General features: G+C 39.0%; 1 protein-coding gene across 3 annotated transcripts in view; it reads left to right on the top strand.

Moving 5' to 3' along the window:
- cadm2a (cell adhesion molecule 2a) overlaps window positions 1-22,140 on the top strand; it is a 200,248-nt gene that overhangs the window by 143,403 nt on the left and 34,705 nt on the right. For all 3 annotated transcript variants that reach the window (XM_034889184.1, XM_034889185.1, XM_034889183.1), the window contains 3 exons: window positions 4,250-4,399; window positions 17,748-17,900; window positions 21,191-21,328. In XM_034889184.1, the coding sequence (XP_034745075.1) occupies window positions 4,250-4,399; window positions 17,748-17,900; window positions 21,191-21,328 (441 nt within the window). The remainder of the gene's footprint in view (window positions 1-4,249; window positions 4,400-17,747; window positions 17,901-21,190; window positions 21,329-22,140) is intronic.

The raw sequence follows: 22,140 nt of genomic DNA, 5'->3' as shown, positions 1-22,140 counted from the left end.
TTCTACAGAGCGAGCGCCCGGCGGCTCTTCAGAACGGAGTCCATCCACGCCGTATTCACGGTGGTAGCTAGCGTTACCGAGTCTGGCTTTACCTTCGGCCCATCGGTAATGCCCACACTAGTTACTCAATACCGCTTATGACGTTTATTTGGCAGAGACGCTGATAGTAACTAAGCAACCAATATGCATCTTCAACCGCGCGAAAGATTAAAAACAATACCGCGAAAATCCGAGCGGTCAATATGACCGTGTATGGCCAAAATAGGTAAAAGTGATTTTATTTTCTTTGCCTTGTGTGTAATGTATATAAAAACAATTTTAAATTAAAATATAGAGCCTTTTAGGAAAAGTCAGGAACCAGCAGGATTGTATTTTTTTATCCAGCAAAGTTATTACATATGTAAATTTCAAAACGGTCAAAATGACCGTCATGGCAGTTCTAGTGTTAAAAGGAAACCGCTATATTGTGCGTCTGCCCTATTTCTGATACTGTGGCAACAGAAATGTTGCCATGGTGAGCCACTACTACAAAATCAACATATAGGAAACATTGATGCACTTATGTTGCAATCACGGTTTATTAGTCAACTTTACAAGTGCACTAACGTTTTGGGTTACCTGCCATTAACTGGCTTAGAACCTGCCTGGTTGTTGTTGCTTGTGTCACTGTAGCAACATCACTGTGATCCCAGATCTAAGAGATTAATTGCGTTACAATTACAAGACTATTGCTCTTGAATCTGCATTCATAAGGTATTTATGTTCAACTAGCTTAATAGGTGAATTGGCTAATCTAAACTGTAGACTGTCTCTAGCTACTTTATATTGTTGTCTTCCACACCCATACATCATAGCTCTACAGCTCAGTTGAGCTTCAGTCCTACTAAAAAGGTCAGTAGCTCCTGGCTGTCCATCTGTCTCCCTGCATCTCTCTCTCTTTCTCTGCTTCTTGAATGCCTAAATAAGAAAGGTTGGTAGACTTAGCTGTTCTTGCTTGAAAGGTCATGTCGGAAAGCAGACAGGAAGTATCCTAGATACTTGTATTATTATTATTTGTCCGGTAGTTTGCTTTGGCAACAGGTACTGTCTGTCTGAATGTTCCTTTGTGTCCTGTGAATATCTCTACTGCCCGCAAAGGCATCTACGTTTGGCATAAGTCATAGTTTGGTCTTTTGACAAATATTGCATTCAGTACTTTGTGGGGTAGGCAAAAATCCAAATGATCGTGGGGAAGCTTTTCCGCCAGCTTTGATTATCAGCGAGTACATACACTGGGTACTGGAGGGTACTACTGAGTGGTCCCATTAAATCTTAAGATTCAGCTCATCTAGGGAGACAGCTGTGTGGATGGTAAAGTGTGAGAAAATAATGATTTGCTATTTGTTTAGAGGCAGCTGTAGCCCACATTGCACAGTCACCATCCCAAATGAATCAGGTCTCACATTGCTTAATGGCATTTATGGTGACATACTGCATATATCTAATTCAAGTTAAAGCTAATTTCTAATTTCTTTGTGTCATTACTTTGTAATGTCATGCACATACATATGTTTTTGACCTGGCTTAGCCTTGGCATGTCAGTCAAATTGGAGGGCAATTAAACTGACCCTACTCTTCATGATAGATAGTGCACAATTGAGCACGAGACAGGAGGTAGGATCAAGATAAATTTAAAAGGCTGGGGGAGCACCGGGAGACAGAGAGAGAATATGAAAATGAGAGACAAAGAAAGTGGAAATGCCACCCTTCAGGGATCAACTAGAGGAGGAAACGTGACACGGAGAGAGAGGAATAGAGAAAAGGGAATTGAGTGGAATGGATGTGAACTGGAAAAGAGAGAGCACGAAACTGAAAAGTAGGAGAAAGCGTGGAGGTGAAGTAAGGGAAGGACCTAAATTTAGACATGGAAATCAGAGAGAACAGCTGCCTCTTTCCCCCAGGAGATACATTTAAATCAGGTCTGGGTGGCCAGTGGGGAGAATGGAAGAACCTACTCCACTGGCCAATTAGGCGCACAGAGTACTGCACTGTTCTAATATAACCATCATTGTGGCCCCTTTGGCCCTTTCAGTCCCACTGGACGTGTTTCACCAGACACCGATGCAGGGCTTAGGCAGAGGGATCCCCGGACTATTGTAACTTTGTATAGATACTAGTGCCAATGGGGAGGACAGAAGAAAAGGGAAGAAAATGTGAAAAGAAACTTTAAAATATTTTACAATGATTTGTAACTTCTATCCTGATAAGTAAATGGCCGCAGGGTCTCATGTGTGACACCTGTTGTGTTTAGAGCATTGAGTGTTGTTAAGCATTATTGCTGTAACATTAAATCACCCAAATCTCTTGTTTTCTTATTTGTCAAAAGCAGAACAAACCAGCAGATTATATTTTCAGGGTTGAGTACAAGGTTGACAACAAGCGTGCATTATCCCCAGAGTGTCTCCATCTTCAATTTCATTTTACAGTGACACATCCACTGCAGTAATAAACTAAAATTATACACTACGTATTGTGCAGAACTTAACAGAAAAATCACCATTGCCAATTTACGGTATGGCAGTTAACTATTAACTTTCCTTTGTGGCCAGCACAAAGGAAATAAAATGTGTCACACTGGGCTGTGTGTTGCCCAACTGCGCGAGTGAGAAAAATGTGAAAAAAAGTAAGTGATTTAAAGAGATGAAGTAATAAAGAGAGCGAGGGCAGGCGCAGGAGAACGGTAAATTGTTGGCAGATCATGCCTCATGCAAAACTTTCATGAATAAAACATATTCCTACCCTCCCATAGCTCAGATCCATTTTTCCGCCGTTTCCCTGCTCTTCCCTTTCTATCTCTCACACGCATGATTAACCTCAGAAGGCCTTAATCAGCACTGGAAATGACCCGTGCTCCTTGACTTACCTCTCTCTACCTCTCCTCCCCTCCTTCACCTCCGCCACTCCCCTCTCAACACGTCCTTCACCACAGGTCTGTCAGTGATGGGGTTTGCTTCACCTGCTAACCCTGCAGACAAGCGCTATTTGAGGGTTTGTTTATCTTAGCTGTGCAGTCATTAACTGCAGTCAGGCAAACGCAAAATTTCCTGCTGAATGTGATATATTACATTAACAGTGTTTGAATGGAAATGTATCAAACATAATCACACAAGAAAGGGATTTAAAAACGTACGTTTAAATCTTTCTTATTTCTCTTTTTCCTTATATACTGTATATATATATACATACAGTATATACTGTATATAACACACTATTCTTTTTCAGCTTTATGATCCTTTCCTGGGGGGATGGTGGTTTAAGACGGGAGAGTTAGCTTGGAATGAATAATCTTTCTTACCTAAGCCTTTATTCACACAGTCTTTAAAACCTGTCCTCGGGGGATAGGGACAGGGATAGATTTATGGTTATTATTTACTTACTTGCTCACAGACTACCTTACACACTAAAGCATAAACACACACACACACACACACACACACACACACACACACACACACACACACACACACACACACACACACACACACACACACACACACACATACACACACACACACACGCACACACACACACACACACACACACACACACGCACACACACACAAGACAACAGTGAGCTGTCCAGAGTTCTGAAAACTGGCAGGCAGCTATTGAGGAACCTATTGCAAAAGCGACCTGTCCATGGTGCTGAAAACGAGCTCCAGTCAGTCTTCGAGGTCACACGTATTTATATAGCTCTGTTGTCTGTATCTCACATTGGATGAAGGCATTACACACACAAACATTCATACAAGCACACACAAGTCCACTGAGAAAGTTTTTATTGGTCTTCCCTGTGTAGCTGAGGTTTCAGGGTTGGTACGACAGGCTAAACTGCCCCCCAGTGACTGGCTGTCCTGGCTGAACATTTGCTTTTTAATTTGGGTTAGATTTCCTCTCTTGGTCCTGTAGTGAGGGGCTGATTTGCTCCAGTGATGGGAAGTTTCTTTGGACTTTCTTTATTGTATGTACATCTTTATGAATCAACTGGATAAATTCACATTACTTTTTATTCTACCTTTATAGTTGTAATGTTATATGATTATCTAAAAGCTATTAAGCAGATTTAATTACCAAAGCAAACTTAAAAATCAAGCCATTAAAAATTCACCATCTGTTTTACTGTCTACCTCCGTATCTTTTTCTCTCTCCCTCCTGATGCACCTTCATCCTCTTCTCCTCTTAAATGTTTTTCTAATTTGTCATGTTACAGGTATCAGCGGTCAGTACCCTCTGGTTCAGAATATGACGGTGACAGAGGGTGGGACGGTGAACATGACCTGCCGTGTGGAGTATAATGACAACACCTCCCTCCAGTGGTCAAACCCAGCACAGCAGACCCTCTTTTTCGGGGACAAGAAAGGTGAGTTTGAAGATTGACAGATGGAAGCAGCTGCACGACAGATTCAGTCTTACAAAGTATTCTGTGTTAAGTTTGTGGTAGTTGAGAAATGCACAAAACACATAAAAACAGCATAATTTTTTTAGGCGGGAGATCAATCTGGAAAAACCACTCAGTGTTCCTGTGTGTTTGTCACTTGAATAAGCTGCTGTCTTTCTTGTGTCATAGCATCTGTCCCACATATCATGTGTCTGTGTTTTCCTGCCTGTGTGCTGCATTCACAGTACATAGAAAAAGACACCTTTCATCTAGGGATGGATTGGATGTGGCTATTATTATTCTTCAACAATTCATCAACCTCACGCATGCACACACACACGCACACAAACACAAACCTCTCTGTTAACGAGAACTTGAGAACACATATGGTCACACTCAGCGCTCTTTCTGACTTCTTTTGCCAAAAACACCAGTGGTTGTCACCCCTCCGCCATGAACAATTTGGGAGCTTGAATATTTCTGTTTGTTTATTTGTGTGCAGTCCATTTTACTTGTTTGTGTATATTTGATGGTTGTAAAATTGAAAAAGATATATAGGCCTACTGGTGTAATTTGGTTGGAATTCAAAATCAGCAGGGGAAGGTTATACTGTAGTTCAGGGCTGTTAACAAACTGGAAAATAAAACCGAAATCGCGACACTCAGCTCCACGAACCTGTGTTGCGGTGGGAGAAGGCAGAATTGCGACACGTGCACCATTTCCAACTCCCAGAGTTATCCTTCTCGTCCAGATCCAGTGCTACCACATCTTTAAATAACTGGTTGTCCTTTTTGGTGCCTTATTCTTGGTGGCCTGGTGAATTTAGCTAACTGTACAGATGGCTAAAAGCAAAAGCAGGGGCACCAGTAACGCTAACGGAGGTGTAGCTAAGCTACCTTAGCACTGGATTTAAGTGTTTGCTAGCTAGCTGGGGCCTGACTGTGGATGTGTCCTCGGGCCGGGGCTGTAATTATAGTAAATGGTTGCTAGCTGTCTGGGGGCTTACTGTGGAATAGATGTGTACGTGGACCGGGCTGTTATCAACTCTCTTCACGACTGAAGCCCTGCAGCGCCAGGAGGCTGAGCCAGGTGTGCTAGCTAGCTAAATTACACTTTGATTAGTCGTCTATCTAGATTCTATAGTTAACGTTACTGATAAATCTGTGGGTTAGCTAGCCCAAAGTAGGCCTTTACAGTAGGCATCAAAGCACTTTTCCTCTTCGTTCCCCCTACAGCTTGGAAGGGGAATTGTTACCAACATTCTTATGTCTCATTCCAATGAGTTAACCACTAAACTAAAACTAAAACGACTAAAAAAACGATTTGGGAAACACGATTTTAAGTTACAGTAGAATTTTTGGTGGTGAAATCAATCATGCAATGCCATATGGCAGAAAAAATGTTGTATTACAACCCATATCAAGGTTTGTATTGAATTGTGGGTCAAAAAACGTAAACCGAATCGAACCAAAATTTGGTAAAACGTTACAGCCCTACTGTAGATATCTGCCATAGCTTTGGTGATTGCTGTTATTGATGTATAGCCATATCATGATCAGGCAAAACTTGAAACAGGTTGATTACAACTACATTGAAAAGAAGGCTCAAATTAGTTTTTTTTGTTCCTATACTTTTCTTTGTGGATCAAAAGATGCATACTGAAAGGTTTCATATTGTTGTTCAGATCAAGTTAGGTCATCAGAGTGTGTGAGTGCCCTTTATTGCAACCCTGTAGTACTTAGCCCGTACTGCCTTGAGCACACACAGTGCAGTAGAAATTAAATTTTACCTAAAAATACAAATCCAATCACCTGAGCCTTGAATGGTACAGCATAATGCTTGTATAATTTATGGTGTCAGCATAACTACAGGGGAATCTTGTTGTGCAAACATCAATGATGAAGGTTAGATTTGTGTAGAATTGCCACAATAGTGGAGCCTGACAGGCCAACAATGCTGACTCCACTTGAGAAGATTTGTTTAACTATTTCCCAAGATTTCCCAATTCAACACTGTAAATGTGCCCAATGGGAAGGCGTTCACTTGTGTTTTAGAAAGAATGCAGATCAAAATAAGTCTGTCAATCAAAATAATGTGTTTAATCAAACAAATAGTTCAAATTTATGAAATTGTGGATATGTAACAATGCAACATAAATGAAGCAACAAAAAAAGTACTGTAACTTCAGTATTGTCTTCATTAAACTATTTATCTACAGTATATAATATAATAATGTTTTGTAATATAAGTTAACAACCTTGTCCCACTTCCTGAGAGAGAAGGGCCTGAGAATAATGGGATCTGCAAACCCTTCAAGCTCTGTTTAATAAACACGTTATGTAGTGAAGATCTGTATGGTGCTGCAGAGAAATTTCTTTCATTAAACGGATGCAAACCCCACACAATCACAGACAGTAATGCACACACAAACTAACAAATACACACATACAAAATGTGGGTGTGGCACGAAGCCACCAATGTTTTAATGCCTAATAAGTACAAAGGCTTTATTCCTGACCTTTTACACCCTCTTCAGTAGAGTCTCCATAAAGAGAATTCATGGCTGTTATTTTGTTGGTCCATGCCTGCTGAAATGATTGTGCCCTCTGCGTCTCTCAGCTGTATTAGTTGAGTGTAATAGAGTATGAATCACACTCTCTTGTAAGTGTCTGGATTAAGCACATATGGGATTTACACAGTCGTCTTCCATTATCCGTCTGCCCACTGGGCTGTCTTGTCTTGTGTGTGTGTGTGTGTGTGTGTGTGTGTGTGTGTGTGTGTGTGTGTGTGTGTGTGTGTGTGTGTGTGTGTGTGTGTGTGTGTGTGTGTGTGTGTGTGTGTGTGCATATATGTGCATGCGTGTGTATACGTGTAGGTGTGTGCTTTGGGACTTGTCTTGCTGAACGTGGCAAATTCAGATGCACATGCTGATGGGAGCACTGAGATGGTGAGTGTTTCCAAAGTGCCATTGGCAGTGTGAGAAAGGAGAGATGTCTCAGCTGCAAACGCCTTTGAGCACAGTTGGTTTCAGATTTATTTTCCTTGCTGCCTGTTGGGGAGAAGAAGATGGGGATTAGGACACATAGTTGCTCAAAAATACAACCTCAACTTGCCAACTTTTTGCATACATTGCTCTGTTATGAAAAAATATCTAGTTTTGTTGTTTACGGCAACATACAATAAATTATGGATATAAAGTCCAACATCTTCATTTATGTACAAACATTTCATGTTCTAAATAATTCAAATGTTTTATTGTGAAGGTGCGGTGGTGCTGAAAATGTCTCTTCTAATGGAAAAAACAAACAAAGCTTTTTGGGACTTATTCATTGCAGTATATTGACAAAATGGTAGCATACATTTTCCATAGATGTCATACAGAATAGATTTATGTTACAAACTTTTGTAAATGATGGCAAGTGTTCCCAAAAAATCAAGCTATATCTATAATGTTTCTTGTCTAATTAAATTCCACAGAATGTTGTCTGTGCACATGTGCCTGCATGCATTTTATCTCCAATAGTGTCACTTACAGTACATCCTCTATTAAAGTCAGCAAAAACATATTGTTTTTCAAAGACAAATGCTGCAACTGACTTCATTACAGTCCTTTGAGTGGTGCTGGTTTTGCTGCAGTTGTTGTTTAATGCCAGGGCTGAGGCTCACCTCCAAGATGTTTTGTCTGATGAAATAGACTCCTCTTGTCTTCCATCCTCTCAAAGGTGCTCCGATGGCTGTGAAGAGTTGCTTGAATTTCAAATAAGTAATTGTCTCGAAAGTAGCCAATTATGTCCTTTCCATCACTTACCACAGAGGGACTTAAGCTTCGACAGTGAAAAAGACGTGCACTGCACAAGGGATTCTCTATTTTATAAGCTTTATAAGAAAGAGGCTAATACTTCTTCACAAATTACTCTTTTGGTTTCATGTAATTCAAGAACTTATAATAGCTTTATGTCCTGGATTTAAACATTTAGCAATAATGTATGTATTATTCCCGTATTAGATAGATCCAAAGTGTAATTACTTTGCAGGCTAATTTAGCAGGCCCATTTAGTGGACAGCGTACAGTGCTCTCTTGATCTCTTTTCCTTTTCTTTCATTATCTGTCCACCATTGCCTTCCAAAGTTGTGCAAAGGATTGTGGTTTATCTGTCCTTTATCATAAAGTATTTGCTTAACAGCACTCATTTGATAGACTTGAATGCATATAGTTTTGTCAAAAATGTGGCTAAAGCAGCAGGCACATGTATTGGTAGATAGAGTATATGGAAAGATGCTTCATGTATTTTCCAGATATTGAGGTGTTAGTGATTACTACATTAGGGTGTGGGTCATTTGGTCGTAGTATTGAGAATGGGTGCTCTGCAGGATAAAACTGACACGGCTGGCTTCATGGTAGTGAGGCTGTTCTTTCTTCAAGGTCATATTTCAAGAGTCTTGAGTTTACTTTGGGTTTGATTGCATCTGTATTCAGTCTTGACTCACTTTCTGACATAAGGACATTTACCACAAGACTGGTTCAGCATGCACATGTACTTACAACTCTTCCCCTTGCTTACATTATCTAATAACAAATTCTCTGTTGTTTTTTTACCCTTACTGGATCAAAAAGTCTTCTGTTTGTAGGAATCAAAAGGTTCATTTAATGATTTTGGAAAACAACAACGTGATTCGTGTTATAATACTTATTATATTATATTTGTATACGTACTATGTATTATCAGGATTCTTTTTTATATAAAACTGACTTGACAATTTGGCAATGGATCTGTCCAAACATCAACATGGATTGCAGTTATACAGTGTTTGACATAATTCTAAAAAAATACTTGATTTATGTTTAAGAATTAAAGTTTTGAGAACACATTCATGATGAATTTGGGAGGATTGGATTTGGCTAATGCTGTTTCATGGAAAAGACAAACTGACCATCAAAAAGTCACGACTGTGACCATAATCTTAGTTTGAACTCAGTGAGTCACCACGCACATTGGTTCATTAGTACAATTGGTATATGCAGCATTTTTAACAGGGATAGACCGATTATCATCCCTGGCTGATAATCGGGCCGTTTTTTGGCAGTTTGCAGATTATCTGTATCACCGTTTTATATGATTTATAACCGATAAAGTTTAATAATTAAAAAGTGAGCTACTCTGGCTCTGCTACGAGCTGCCTGTCCCCTGAATACACTGTGAAAAAGCCCATCTCGGGGGACAACACAGGGGTCGTAAACGTCCAACAAACACTAGGGGACAGGCCGTGTACCAAAATACAACAAACCACGTTCCAGCCAATCATTCTCAGATACAACTCGCACTACTCAATCAACTCTGCTCACTTGTTGTATGGTTGTGCATATTTATGAAATAATTGCTTAAAGCATTTAAACTAAGTTTTGTGTTGGATCTTAAAACATTCCAAAATCTCAATTTTGACTTAAAGATTTTCATTTTCTCTATGTTTGCATATCTGTTCCAAATATCAGTTATTGGTTTTATTAACTTATAATAATATCGTCCTTGAATTGGTCAATCCCTTATTTTTAGTGTAAGGAAGGTAATGTGTTGATGTTATTTGCAAAATTACCAAAGCTCCTCCTGTACCTGGTGGACATCTCTGCCTTCACTGTGACATCTGCAGATTGATTGAATCTGTTTAAACATTAAGATTAGTGTTCTGGGTGAACAGCTAAGGGCCAACTGCTCGTTTTTAGGCCCCGAGCTGCTAAATATGAAACTATTCGGTCCTCAGATGTCAAATATTCAGCTGTCTGAATCAATTTGCTGGCTGTTTGTGCTTGTGTGAGCGCGTGTTTGTGTGTGTGTATGTAAGTGCACATGTACGTGTGTGCATGTGAAATGTCAAGCATTCCACCTCTCCAGTATGCAACCATGAAAGCTTTGATGCATTCAGGGTATCTGTGCCTGAGCAATTTAGGGGATAGGCTTTTAAAAGTTTTCCAAAGTAAATAACAAAATAAGAAATGCCTGACAGACTTTTTATTAAACAAGTAGCAGAACTTTCTCTCAAAACTTAATCTTAGCAGGAAAGTTAAACTTTAGAGACAGCTGTCTTTTTTTTATCCTGGAAGAGTGCCTCTATGAAACATCCTTTCATATCATCCTGAAGATTGGTACGGTGTTCTCTGTGATAGAAAAAAAACTTGACTGTAAATCTCCAAAGATCCCTAACAAGTCCCTTCTCCCCAAGACAAGCACCATAAAACATGAGAGGAAGAAAAAGAGGAAAAAGGAGATGGAATGTAGGCCTTGGTGGGATAAAGGGGAGGAATTAAGGAGGCATTTTATGAGAGCTTTCAGACGCAGTTATCGCCTCTGAAAGACACAGGCAAACTTTTCTTTGACCTTGAGCATTCTGCGTCTTCTTTCTTTGTCGCCCTGGCTTTGCACATGTCTTTGTTTCAGTATAACATTCAGCTTTTGATTATAAAGAAAGCTTGTTCGACATCCTTTGCAATGTATTTATAGTTGCTGACAGGTATAATAATTACAGGCAGAGATCTGTGTGTCGCCTATGCATCAGAAAAACTGGTGTCAGATAAATGTCAGCTTTGTTTCCGTTGTACAGCTGAAAAGAGTAAAAGAGACTACATTGTCAAATGAACCAATATATTTAGTTATTACTGCCTTTATTAGTAGAGCCACTTATCATCTAGGAGGTGTAGAGAAAAATACCTGAGGCAAATGGGAATAATTAGCTCACTCTTAGTGGCAGGCTTTTCCTTTCTCTCTTCCGGGAGAAAGTTTTAGAGCACAGACATGGGGAAAAAGAAACCATCATTTATAATAGATTTTCAAAATGAAAATGTGGCTGTACCAACACTGTCCACTTTCTTTCAAATGCTTTTCAAAGTCATTTTTGAAGGATAGCTGTAGTGGGTATCCCAGAAAAGTCTCTATATAGACCAAGGCGCTTGCTCTTCTATTTTGGATCCAGGGGGGGAAAATGTATCCCTCTGCAAAACACAATAGAGTTTATAGGCAGGAGCTGTCTCCTCACTGACCTGCTTCTCACAAGGACTTAATGAAGTAGGGCTGGTGGAGGTGTCCCACTGAACTCTGTATGGCAGGTAGAAACTGATGAAAAGAAATCATTTCTGTCACAGGAGAAAATCTGCACAAGCCAATTACTGTATGTAGTATGCCACTTTTTACATTTTAAAAAGCTGATGTGCCTTTGGAAAGGTATACCAGGCAATGGAGGTTGAGAAACGGCTGAGATACAGAATATACATTAAGCTTTTCAATAAACATTGCATTCTGTTGCTTCTTTCTCTCTCTCTCTCTCTCTCTCTCTCTCTCTCTCTCTCTCTCTCTCTCTCTCTCTCTCTCTCTCTCTCTCCCTCACATTCACACACACATATACAGACCAGCTCAAGTCTCCAGATGGGTTGTTGACAAGAAAAAGAGAACAGTCACATCCACACACAGGCAGCTGAATGTATATTCTGAAATTTGCACTTTTCTCATTATAAAAGTGTGTCAGTTGAATGAGCAAACACCTGCCAAGGTTCTATTATAATACATACTGTCCCTGGATAGACGAATGGATAGGGCGGGGAGGAAGGAGGTGAGGCCAGTGGAAAGGCTGGGAGAAGAAAGGGCGGGGGGGATAAAGGGGCTAAGTGAAATGTGCAAACATGATAGCCTTAAAGGGAGTAAGTTTGGAGTCAAGAGTGTTTGCTTATGCATGTACTTTGTATGCCATTACAATAAAAACATCCTTAATGTACAAATGTAATCACCCTTCTTACACACACATGCCTTTCACACACTATGGTTACTCACCCGGTGCTTTTAATGATGGAGAGAAGCCATAGGAAAACTGCTAGATATGCAGCCAATTTAGATATGTGGGTATGTGTTGTATGCCACCACAGCTACACGGTGATGTGTTGTGATTTTAGTGAGACTGACAATACACTAATGAATCACAAAACCATTAGATGTGTGATAAATTTCCTCACGTTTAACTGGAAAAAGCTTTTTGGACTCTTAAGTCACTTTCGCACCTGCAGTTTGGTTCCCTTGGTCTGAAACAAGTGGACAAAGAGATTGCCATTTAGCTGTTGTGGGGTCCACACACCAAGTGTTGTAAACATTAATAGGACAGTTTTGGGTGCCTATGTCATCCCTGCATCAAAATGTTAATAGCGATCGAAATTAAACCTTTACAGCATTCACTACGTCTCACTGTGTCATAGTCTCAACAAAAAGACCAAGCCCCATAACTAACAATTGTGTTTGAAGCAGGGGAAAGGTTGTTTTTATGACTGTACTTGTGGGGATTCATGGGATGCATTCACAAGATAAAGTACAGGAAAAATTCGGGAAACAAATAATTAGCAGGTTGTTTAAAAAAAAAAATTTAAATGTACAGTAGGAAGCATCTTTCATGGGATAAAACGTTGCTAGGCCTTAGGTGAGAGGAAATGATCTGGTGGAAATTTCCACACACATTTATTTTATTTTGTTAACCTGTTACTCCATAATGATTCAAAGATTATGATTAAATGTGACATCATACTTTCACTGGCTGACTGAACATCTTCCCTTTATAATAAAAATGTCACTTCAATTCTTAAATTTGAAAGAAACTATTTTTAAATATTTAACATTTTTCAACGTCTCTCTGTCTCACTTTTCCTTCTCAAAGATGTACCTTTCTTCTCATCCTTTACAGTATTTTTTTTTTTTAAGACAGCTGACTTTCCTCTTTCTCTTCTGTCCCTATTGGAATACTCTTAGGGAACAGAGCGCCTTGTGGCTTTGGTGTTATGGCCATTTACTCTCTGTTATCTGATCGGTCATGGCTGAATTCAGAGGAACCTCAACACGGCCTATAAGCCGACGGTCATCAGCCGTTGTAACAAGATGAGGAATCTTTCTTCCCCCACTGGGTTATTGAATATCTAACTGCATCTGCTTTGGCAAAGTCATAAAATTGTCCCGTCTCAAGGTGCTTTGTTAGTTCTGCTGAAATTTTGGCAAGCAAATGTATAAAAGACATCTCTCTCACTCTCTTTCTTTCTATGTCTTTCTCTCGCACGCACACACAAACTGTTAGCTCTTTCTTACTTTAGCAGCTAAATAGACACAGGTGTATTGACCATTTGTTGCAGTAACAAATCAAAGAATGATGCTTAAGGGCAGGTTTGCTTTCTGTCTCTCTCACTATAAACACAGACAGACACAGATTAAGGCTTGATGAGCAAAAAATAGTTTTGTACCTTCAGTATGTAGTTATTGTGGAACACAAATACTCCACTCTTTGTTGTTGTCGACAGTGTCGTCCTCCATGAACACATTCAGGGCTGACGGCACTAATGGACTCTAATGGATGGCAGGCAGCCGCAGCCCCTTCACAGACAGGTAGCAAAGGATACATTCCCTCTCCTCTGCTCTCTCTGTTGATTTTACAACCTTTCATTGGGCATGGAATGAGAGACAGGAGGCTACATTGCTCCTGAGAAGAGGGAAAAAAAGGGACCTTCTTGTTTATTGAAAAATTCTATTGAAATATTTAAAAATATTGAAATATTGAAAAATATTGAAAATTCTATAAACCAATGGAGTGCTGTGTGTTTGTGTTTTTGTGTGTGTGTGTGTGTGTGTGTGTGTGTGTGTGTGTGTGTGTGTGTGTGTGTTCACTCCTTTCTTATTTTGCATACAAATGGTTTTTAAAATATCCAAGATCAGCTGTAAGGTCTACATTTGCAAAACATTTCAAGTGCAAAATCAAAACAAATCATGAAACCTTGGTATTCATGTTTTAAGTATAAATGTATATGTGCCCCATTTGAATTAAGTGTGATAAATAAGCTTTAAAACTATCAGAAGTAGGAAACATTTAAAGACAGAGCCATTCATGTGGGGTTTTTCTATAGAGGTGTTGTTCATTTGATCTGTATTTTGACTTTCTTATAGCATCCTTACCAGTTATATCACAATTGCATGGTTATATACAACACCTGTTTCCTGTTTGTTTGTTTTTAAATCCTCCCATCCAGGGATATTAGGATGTTCCTGCTTTTTGGCATCTAAACTGTCCAGATCTCTGCCTGTAACCACTGAAAAAAAGCAGAAACAACATTTAAAGCTGTGGTAGTCAGTTAAGTTTTGGTGTTGTTGGGCAAAAAAAAAAAATGTTAGCATATTGTAACTCAAGTGGTCTGAGAGAAAACTAGACTTCTCTTGGCTCAAGCTTTAGAAATTCTAGCCTGTGGAGGCAGACTTTGGTCAAACACAGGTCATTTTCAAAGAGAGAGAGTTTTCCTGTTGGCTTTTCTGGGCATGCATTGCCCACACAACAGAAAGGGGAAAGCTGCAGGAAGAAGTCTCACTTAACTTCATATTCAAGCTATTTTTTTTGTTGCTTTCTAGCCACTGCAGCTAAGAATGATTGGAATACTAAATCCAGATTCTAATTGAATGAACATAATCTTCAAATTCAATAAAACTGGAAATCTTTATTATGACTATTATTTTATTATCCGCCATATTGTCATTGCCAAATCATGCAGGTGATGATTGACAGGGAGTTTTGATATCACTAGTTATATAATCGAGTTGCTTTAGCCGAGTCACGTTTTTCAATTAGGGACTCTTGTTATAAATTCAGATGCAATGTCATCACAGCTTTCATTGCTTCAGTAGACGAAAAAGTCAAATAACTATGTATGAGTCCCTCAGTATCACACAAACAGCTTCCCAGAATGGGCTGTTAACGACAGTGAAGGAAGAAAGTAGAGCTGCATCACCACAACCAGCAAGCCAGCAACAGTAAATTTATTTTCTGACATTTGCCTGCTCATACTTCCTTGCCCAAAGCAAATACAACAACAGTTGAAAAGAAGCTTTGTTTAACTTGTACACATTCACAAGTTAGTGGAGCTGCCTGAGTCGACAGAATGAGGTCTGTGGGGGTAGGAGGAAGGAGACAAACTGACAGGTAGAGAGGCATAGAGAATCTGTTCATTGTCTAGAATCAGTCCAAATAATCTATTCTTTGTCTTAGTGTGTTCTTTGATGAGACAAGGTGTACACATTTTGTGTATACATGCTGCATGAAATAGCTATCTTTTTCAGGACCAGTCTCGTCATTAACTGAACTGCCAGCGAGTTAGAATAAATCTTATTAGTAAATAAGTCTTGCATTGATGGCAATGTGTACTTATACACAAACACACAGGCATAAAAACAGGAATGTACTGTCACCCGTGCCAACCCTAAAATTATGTCTTGTGCTCATACTCATATCAATGTGTCAAGCCTGCTCATGCTCAGTACACAGCATGTAGAGATAACAGGTGTTACCAGGGACTGGAAGGGACAGAACAAATGCAATAATAAATGAAAGAGAGCAGCTGTCGTTTAGCCAAACTGATTACAACTCTACTGCCTTTTACTGTAGGTGTTTAGCGCGGAACCGGCAAAGCAAAGCTATTCATCCCTCGGCAGACCAAATGACATGAGATAGTGTGCCCGCTGACATTTCTCTACATTTGTCAGTTCTGCGATCATTGCAGCAACGGCATTGCCGTTTGGCATTTGCCAAAAACCACCATTACTAGTCACCTCAAGGGCTATAGACATTTACCAGGGACTGACAAATTACAGCCGTAGGTGGATAAAAACACTGATACTGTTGATTCAATCAATCAAATGTAAGACATTTAGACTTGTGACACAACAAATAATTGACACAAGTTAACTAAAAGATGTTTTCAAAGTTAATTGACTGCAATTGGCGTCATTCGTAAATAACACTCTTTATATTTAAAAAAGGAAACTTTTTCTTAACCCTTATGTTGTCCTTGGGTCAAATTTGACCCGTTTTCAATAAAAAAAACAGTTTTTTCACAAAAAATGGGCCGTTGAAATGAGACAATGTCAATACTCAAAATATCTAAAAACATTGGAAAAAAAATTTAAAAAAGCACCCGCAACATTGAAAAAGTAACAAAAATGTTGGAGAAAAACGGCAATAATGTTGAAAAAAAGTGACCAAAATTGGTTTTCTTCATGGTAGATGGAAAGACAACACAAGGGTTAATAGATTATTAATTGATCATGTGTTAAAAGTACATAGCAATTCAAATTTCCATTGTAGTTTAAGAAACGGTTACATGCATTGTGTGAAAAAAATTACTTTTGATGCTGGTTGAATCACTGACAGTGTTTTAGACACCTCTCGTTTCTCACCACTCAGCCAGCCACTTTTGAAAGTACTTTACACACAGACTGTCTAATGGCCCATTACTATTTAAATCTTTTTGGAGAGGTTACAAAAACCAGGGTGCTCTCCTTTTTATATGATTTTATCAAATTGCGGTAAGATAATGATATTCTTTTATGTGGCCTTACATAAAAGAAAATATAAACATCTATGTACAATAACAACAAAGCAAAGTAGCCTTGGCTACTGATATTAAATAAGTTTTGTAGAAATGTGTTATACTTGCAAAAAGAAGGCTTGCAATAGATCTCTTGAGCAGCCAAGGGCACAAACTTTCTCACAGACGGATTGAATGTACTTGCAATCAACAATCCACAGTTTTTTTAATGTACAAACCAGCCTTTTGTGCAGTTCTGTATTCTATATAAAAATGCACCCCTTTGGATACAACAGGCAGGAATCACATCATTTTTAAGATGTCACCATGCTCTGAAGATCTTTCTCTTACTATCACAGATATGAAGTAGAAAGTCTACTCTGAAGACCATGGAGTATCTTTCAACAAGCCATCCAATTTCAGCAAATCCATTTCAACTCTCACATCTTGCCAAATTCTCATTAGGCCTTTTTCTCAGCCAGTTATTGCAGTATTGATTTCCATTCCTGTTATGTCTTTTGGAAGATTACATTTTCATATAAGTAAAATGTCTACAAGGGTTTCCACCAGAGAAGACTGAGTGAGTTTGGTTCACTGTAGAGGTGTACTGATGCATGTTCAGATTCAACACAACGTTCAGTTTTGAGGTCACATTTTGATATGATTATTGATTAATTATGCACTTAACTAAATTCAGGCATACATTATTTACAGTACTTGTCAACAACATGCACATGTTTAGCAACACACAATATAATGACAGCTAAATATTAACATACCACTGATCTCTCTTTTCCATTTTGCCGTTTCATGCTTTTGCTCTACAATGTAGACCCCCTCTACAATGTCTCTTGTGCTTTCTCTCTGGCTATTTGACATATAGACATAACAACTGGAGAATGGACATCAAGCCTCACATAGTTTCTAGTTTGAAATGTTTACTAACTCTCTGTCTGTCTCTTTGTCCAGCTTTAAGGGACAACAGGATTGAGCTGGTGCATGCATCGTGGTCGGAGTTGACCATCAGCATCAGTGATGTCACGCTGACAGATGAAGGCATGTACACCTGTTCTCTCTTCACCATGCCTGTCAGAACAGCCAAAGCCTACCTGACTGTTCTAGGTAAGTAATGTTTAGTATTTAAAGGAAAGGCTAATTTGCAAAGACACTGTTACACAAGATACAGTCTATAATAATAGATTGTCGGTGTACACACCTTTCCTCAACATCCATCTTTCCTGTCTGGTCTACCATAGTTAAGAAAATCCTACATTTCCCAGAATTACTGGGAAAAACAGGGGTTGCTTTTATTTCGGGAGCACACGTTTGTAGACAAATAAAAGTAGTAGATAAGGCAGAAGAAAAAAACTAAGAAAAAGTTGCATCCCTCACTTATCCACATGTCTTATGGCTGCAGTGCCTTATGGTCTACGTAGGCTACTGTTTGTGGAAAATAATGGCTATAGTAATTTATCTCTACTGGATTGTTTAACATACAGAATGCTTCAGAGAAACTCTTGTTCTTTGATTTGTAGGAGCAGACCATTACCTGTTTTTCACAACAGACATTTTGACATGTCATAGTAGGAAAAGCATGGAGATATTTAAATAATTAATAATGGCTGCATTTCACTTAGCAGGAGGTCTTGGAATTGTACGTGGCTCATTTCAACAGCTTACTGGCACAATTAATGAAACTGAGCCATTGTTAATGCCATCAATTACATCTGCACTTTTCCTATGACTTGTGAACATTTTTGCTGTGAAAAAGGTCTTTAGTATATACTACTGAGTGTGTAAATTTGAGACCTTAAAACATCAATGCATCACCAAACCGGCCCAGAAGTGCAAGGTATAGTACATCATTATATGTACAATAGCTTTTGGCAAAAACATGTTGAAAGGTTTTAATGAAATTACATGGAAAGTTAGTCCATGGGCCAAGGGAAAAGGGAGTATTTTTGGCAGAGGTTTTTTAACAATGCAAAACATGAAAACCAATTACTCTGGCACATGTATGCAAGATTTTATCAATATGTGAATTGCGTTTTGTGTATACGTTAATTTCAAAACATTAGTACTAAAATGATACCTCTAGACAATTCTGCAATCTTGGTGGAGGTGAAGCTTTGAGTAGTTTTTTCTCGTTGTGTTTTTTGGTTGATTTGATTCTATTACTTTTGCTTTTGTTTGAAAAAAAAAAAAATTGACCATGGTTACAAATAGTCTGTTGCTACCATCATCTGCAGACAAATGTAAATACTACTGTAGGGCCCTTTAGTAATGTTTGTGTTGTGATCATCGCCCCACACAAACATTGTCTCATTTCCTTCCACTGGGCTTATTATCTTGCCAATTAGTTTCTGCTAATGTTAATAGATGTCCTAGTGCACTCCAGGACCATTCGCTGGATCTCTGTGTTAACAAGCATTCAGAAAATTAGAGACATTAAAGGCTACTGCTCAATAAGGATATGGAGAAAATTATTTTGCAATACTGAACAATAGTTAATGGTGCAAGCCAAGACACATGGAGGGAGATTTAATAAACATACAAAATGTTCTGGGAATGGCCTGGTTTATCTGCCTCTGTTTCAGGACAGTGAGTGCTGGGAAGAAAACACAAACACATTAAACAAATACTAAACTGTTAAATAAATGTGCAACAAAATTAGCTTCACATTCAGATCTTCTCAGCATATTTTGAATAATCAATGCAAACATGCTTTTCTAAACCCCACAAATTGAATTTTCAAAACACAATAAATGCATTCATAACTAAATCACTGTAACTGTTCAAATATGAATTATAGGCCATGAAAACAGTAATGCTATAAACGTCAATGGGACTAAGGGTCTACAGCCATGCTAGTGGCTCTGTGAGGCTGTATGTAGCTGTGGTTTTAGCTAAATGTCAGCGATCACCAAGGTTGTAAGAATTCATTCACTCGCGACCACAAATATCTGTAGAACTAGAAATTTCAGTTTGGACCAAAGTGGTGGACCCACCGACAGACTGACATTGCCATCCCAACAGCCACGCCAATAGCTTGGCTAAAAAAATGCTTAACATGACAGGCTTTAGCATTACAGATACACAACATAAAAGTTCCGTTATTATTAGTAACTGACTTTGATTTTGGTTCCAGTAACTTCTCATAAACATGATTTCTCTAAACTTTGAATAAAATGTGTGATTAGCATAAAGAAATGTGACCACAATGGCCGCAGGCAATCTTAGTGAATCAGTGAACAGTGAATTTCACCTTGCATTAGAAATCTAGCTCTCCTTTCTTTTTCCAGTCTTCAAAGTGCTGTTGGCCATGCTTAAATAGTCATGGAACCGCACAAATACCCCTAAGCATGTGCAAATCCACGACGCACAAATGAGCAGAGAAATATGCACAGTTAAGGGGAACGTGACTGTATAAGATGAACATTGTATTTGATCTGTTCTGGTTCAGTTTCGGAGCAAAACCATCATCACTTCTCTGAGTCAAGCCACACTTACTCATTCACACACTTACACATGCAGCACTGTACTTAATCAGATATAGGGACACTTCACGTACTTGAAACCTATACATTTACATAGAAAATGGTAAAGTATTTAGTTAGATTAAGAGGGATTAATCTAACTGCATAATATATCTACAAATCAGCAGCTATTGTTAGGATTGTGGCTACAATTTGTTCACACGGATGGTAAATGGAATGGAATGGATGGAAAATTGGAGGACCTTTAAGTCTGGTAATAAGCCTTACATGAAGTGTTGAGACAGACGAAGCCAAAGTCAGTCAATGGCATTGACTGACAGACCTTTCAGATGCTCAGCCTTAGGCAGATTTATTGCTCATTGACATTAGAAGGACAGACTCCACACACCTAAAACACTCATTATATGAAAGGCCAGTAATTAACATTTGCTATACAACCTTGTGGCCACCTATGTGGTCACCTTTGCTAACCCTAACCCACATTGTCACAAACACACAAAAATATATATTTTTCAATTTTCATCATGTGCTAGCCATTAAGATGTTTTTTTTTTTTTGTTGTATGTTTCCTTCTGCATCAGGTAGTTTTAGTGAAAATGCCGCTGTTGTATTTGAGTTTAAGTAGAGACAGATATGATACAACCGGGCCATATCCTAATTTGGATGAACCTACCCTTAACCATGAGGACCAGAGATGAGAGACCATTCACGGCTGTGTCAGCAAGAATCCTCCCTGATGTGTTCTCAAGCAGGAAACTGCTCAGGGATGCTGCTCTGTAGTCTGCTCTCTAATCTCCCTGCAGGAACTGCTGGAGGAGAATTTTCAATAAGGCATTACAATATTATTGTTGCATAATGACATACTGCTGTGTGTGAATTAGTTCCATTGCTGGGATTTCCTGTTCCATCCTTCAGGTGTGCCAGAGAAGCCAGAGATCGATGGCCTGACCAAACCTGCCATGGAGGGAGACCACATCACTCTGACCTGCATGACTCACGGCAGCAAGCCCGCCGCCGACCTGCGCTGGTTCAGGAATGAAAAGGAGATCAAAGGTATTTAACATCTCTATCTGCATTTACATCTGCATCACTGCCACGTTAGCACAGTGTGTGTAATGCCATACAGACAGTATGTCAAGGGTTTCTTTTTTGCCATTTTAAAACATGGCAAATCGATTTTTAGAAACAAAATCAAAGATGTAACTGTAAAGTAATTGGGCCGCATACTTGTTTTTGTTAACATTCTATCAATTAAGCAATTTATCACAGTACTTACTATAGTGTTAACAAGATAAAACCATTATATGCTATTAGTAATGTTGCTACACATGTACTGATAGTTTACCTTTACCTTTAGGTTAAAATACTCCATTAGGCCCACAATTTAAAATGTGATATATGCAGAGACACCCCCATCTTCACAATTGTTGTCAGAAACAAACATATATGGATTTTTCAATCCACCATGGGTCAGTCCATGCTTTAGAATAAACAGAGCCCAAATGTACCATCAAATATGAATTTGTGTCTTAGAATACTATTTTGAATGAGCAGAAAGTATTTTCCATAAAACTGGTACCAGGAAACTGCTGCAGGGCATCCTTTAACAGTGTGTTTTTGTTCTGAACAAGTTGTTTCTAATAGCGCAGATTCAGCATGTGTCCTCTGGCCTGAGACCGATACATTAACCTCCCTTGTTATCAGAGGGCTGCTCTAAATCACACTGGCTAGACTACACACCACATTTCCACCCTGCTCCTTCCCTGTTCTACTTGATGAACAATCCGCTTTGTAATTGTTTGAACAGAAGAGAGAATGAGAGAGAGAGAATGAGAGAGAGAGAGAGAGAGAGAGAGAGAGAGAGC

Source organism: Etheostoma cragini, chromosome 13 (assembly GCF_013103735.1).
Source record: "Etheostoma cragini isolate CJK2018 chromosome 13, CSU_Ecrag_1.0, whole genome shotgun sequence".
Lineage (NCBI taxonomy): Eukaryota > Metazoa > Chordata > Actinopteri > Perciformes > Percidae > Etheostoma > Etheostoma cragini.
The sequence above is the reverse complement of the archived record's forward strand: the minus strand, read 5'-3'. Positions and strand labels throughout refer to the sequence as shown.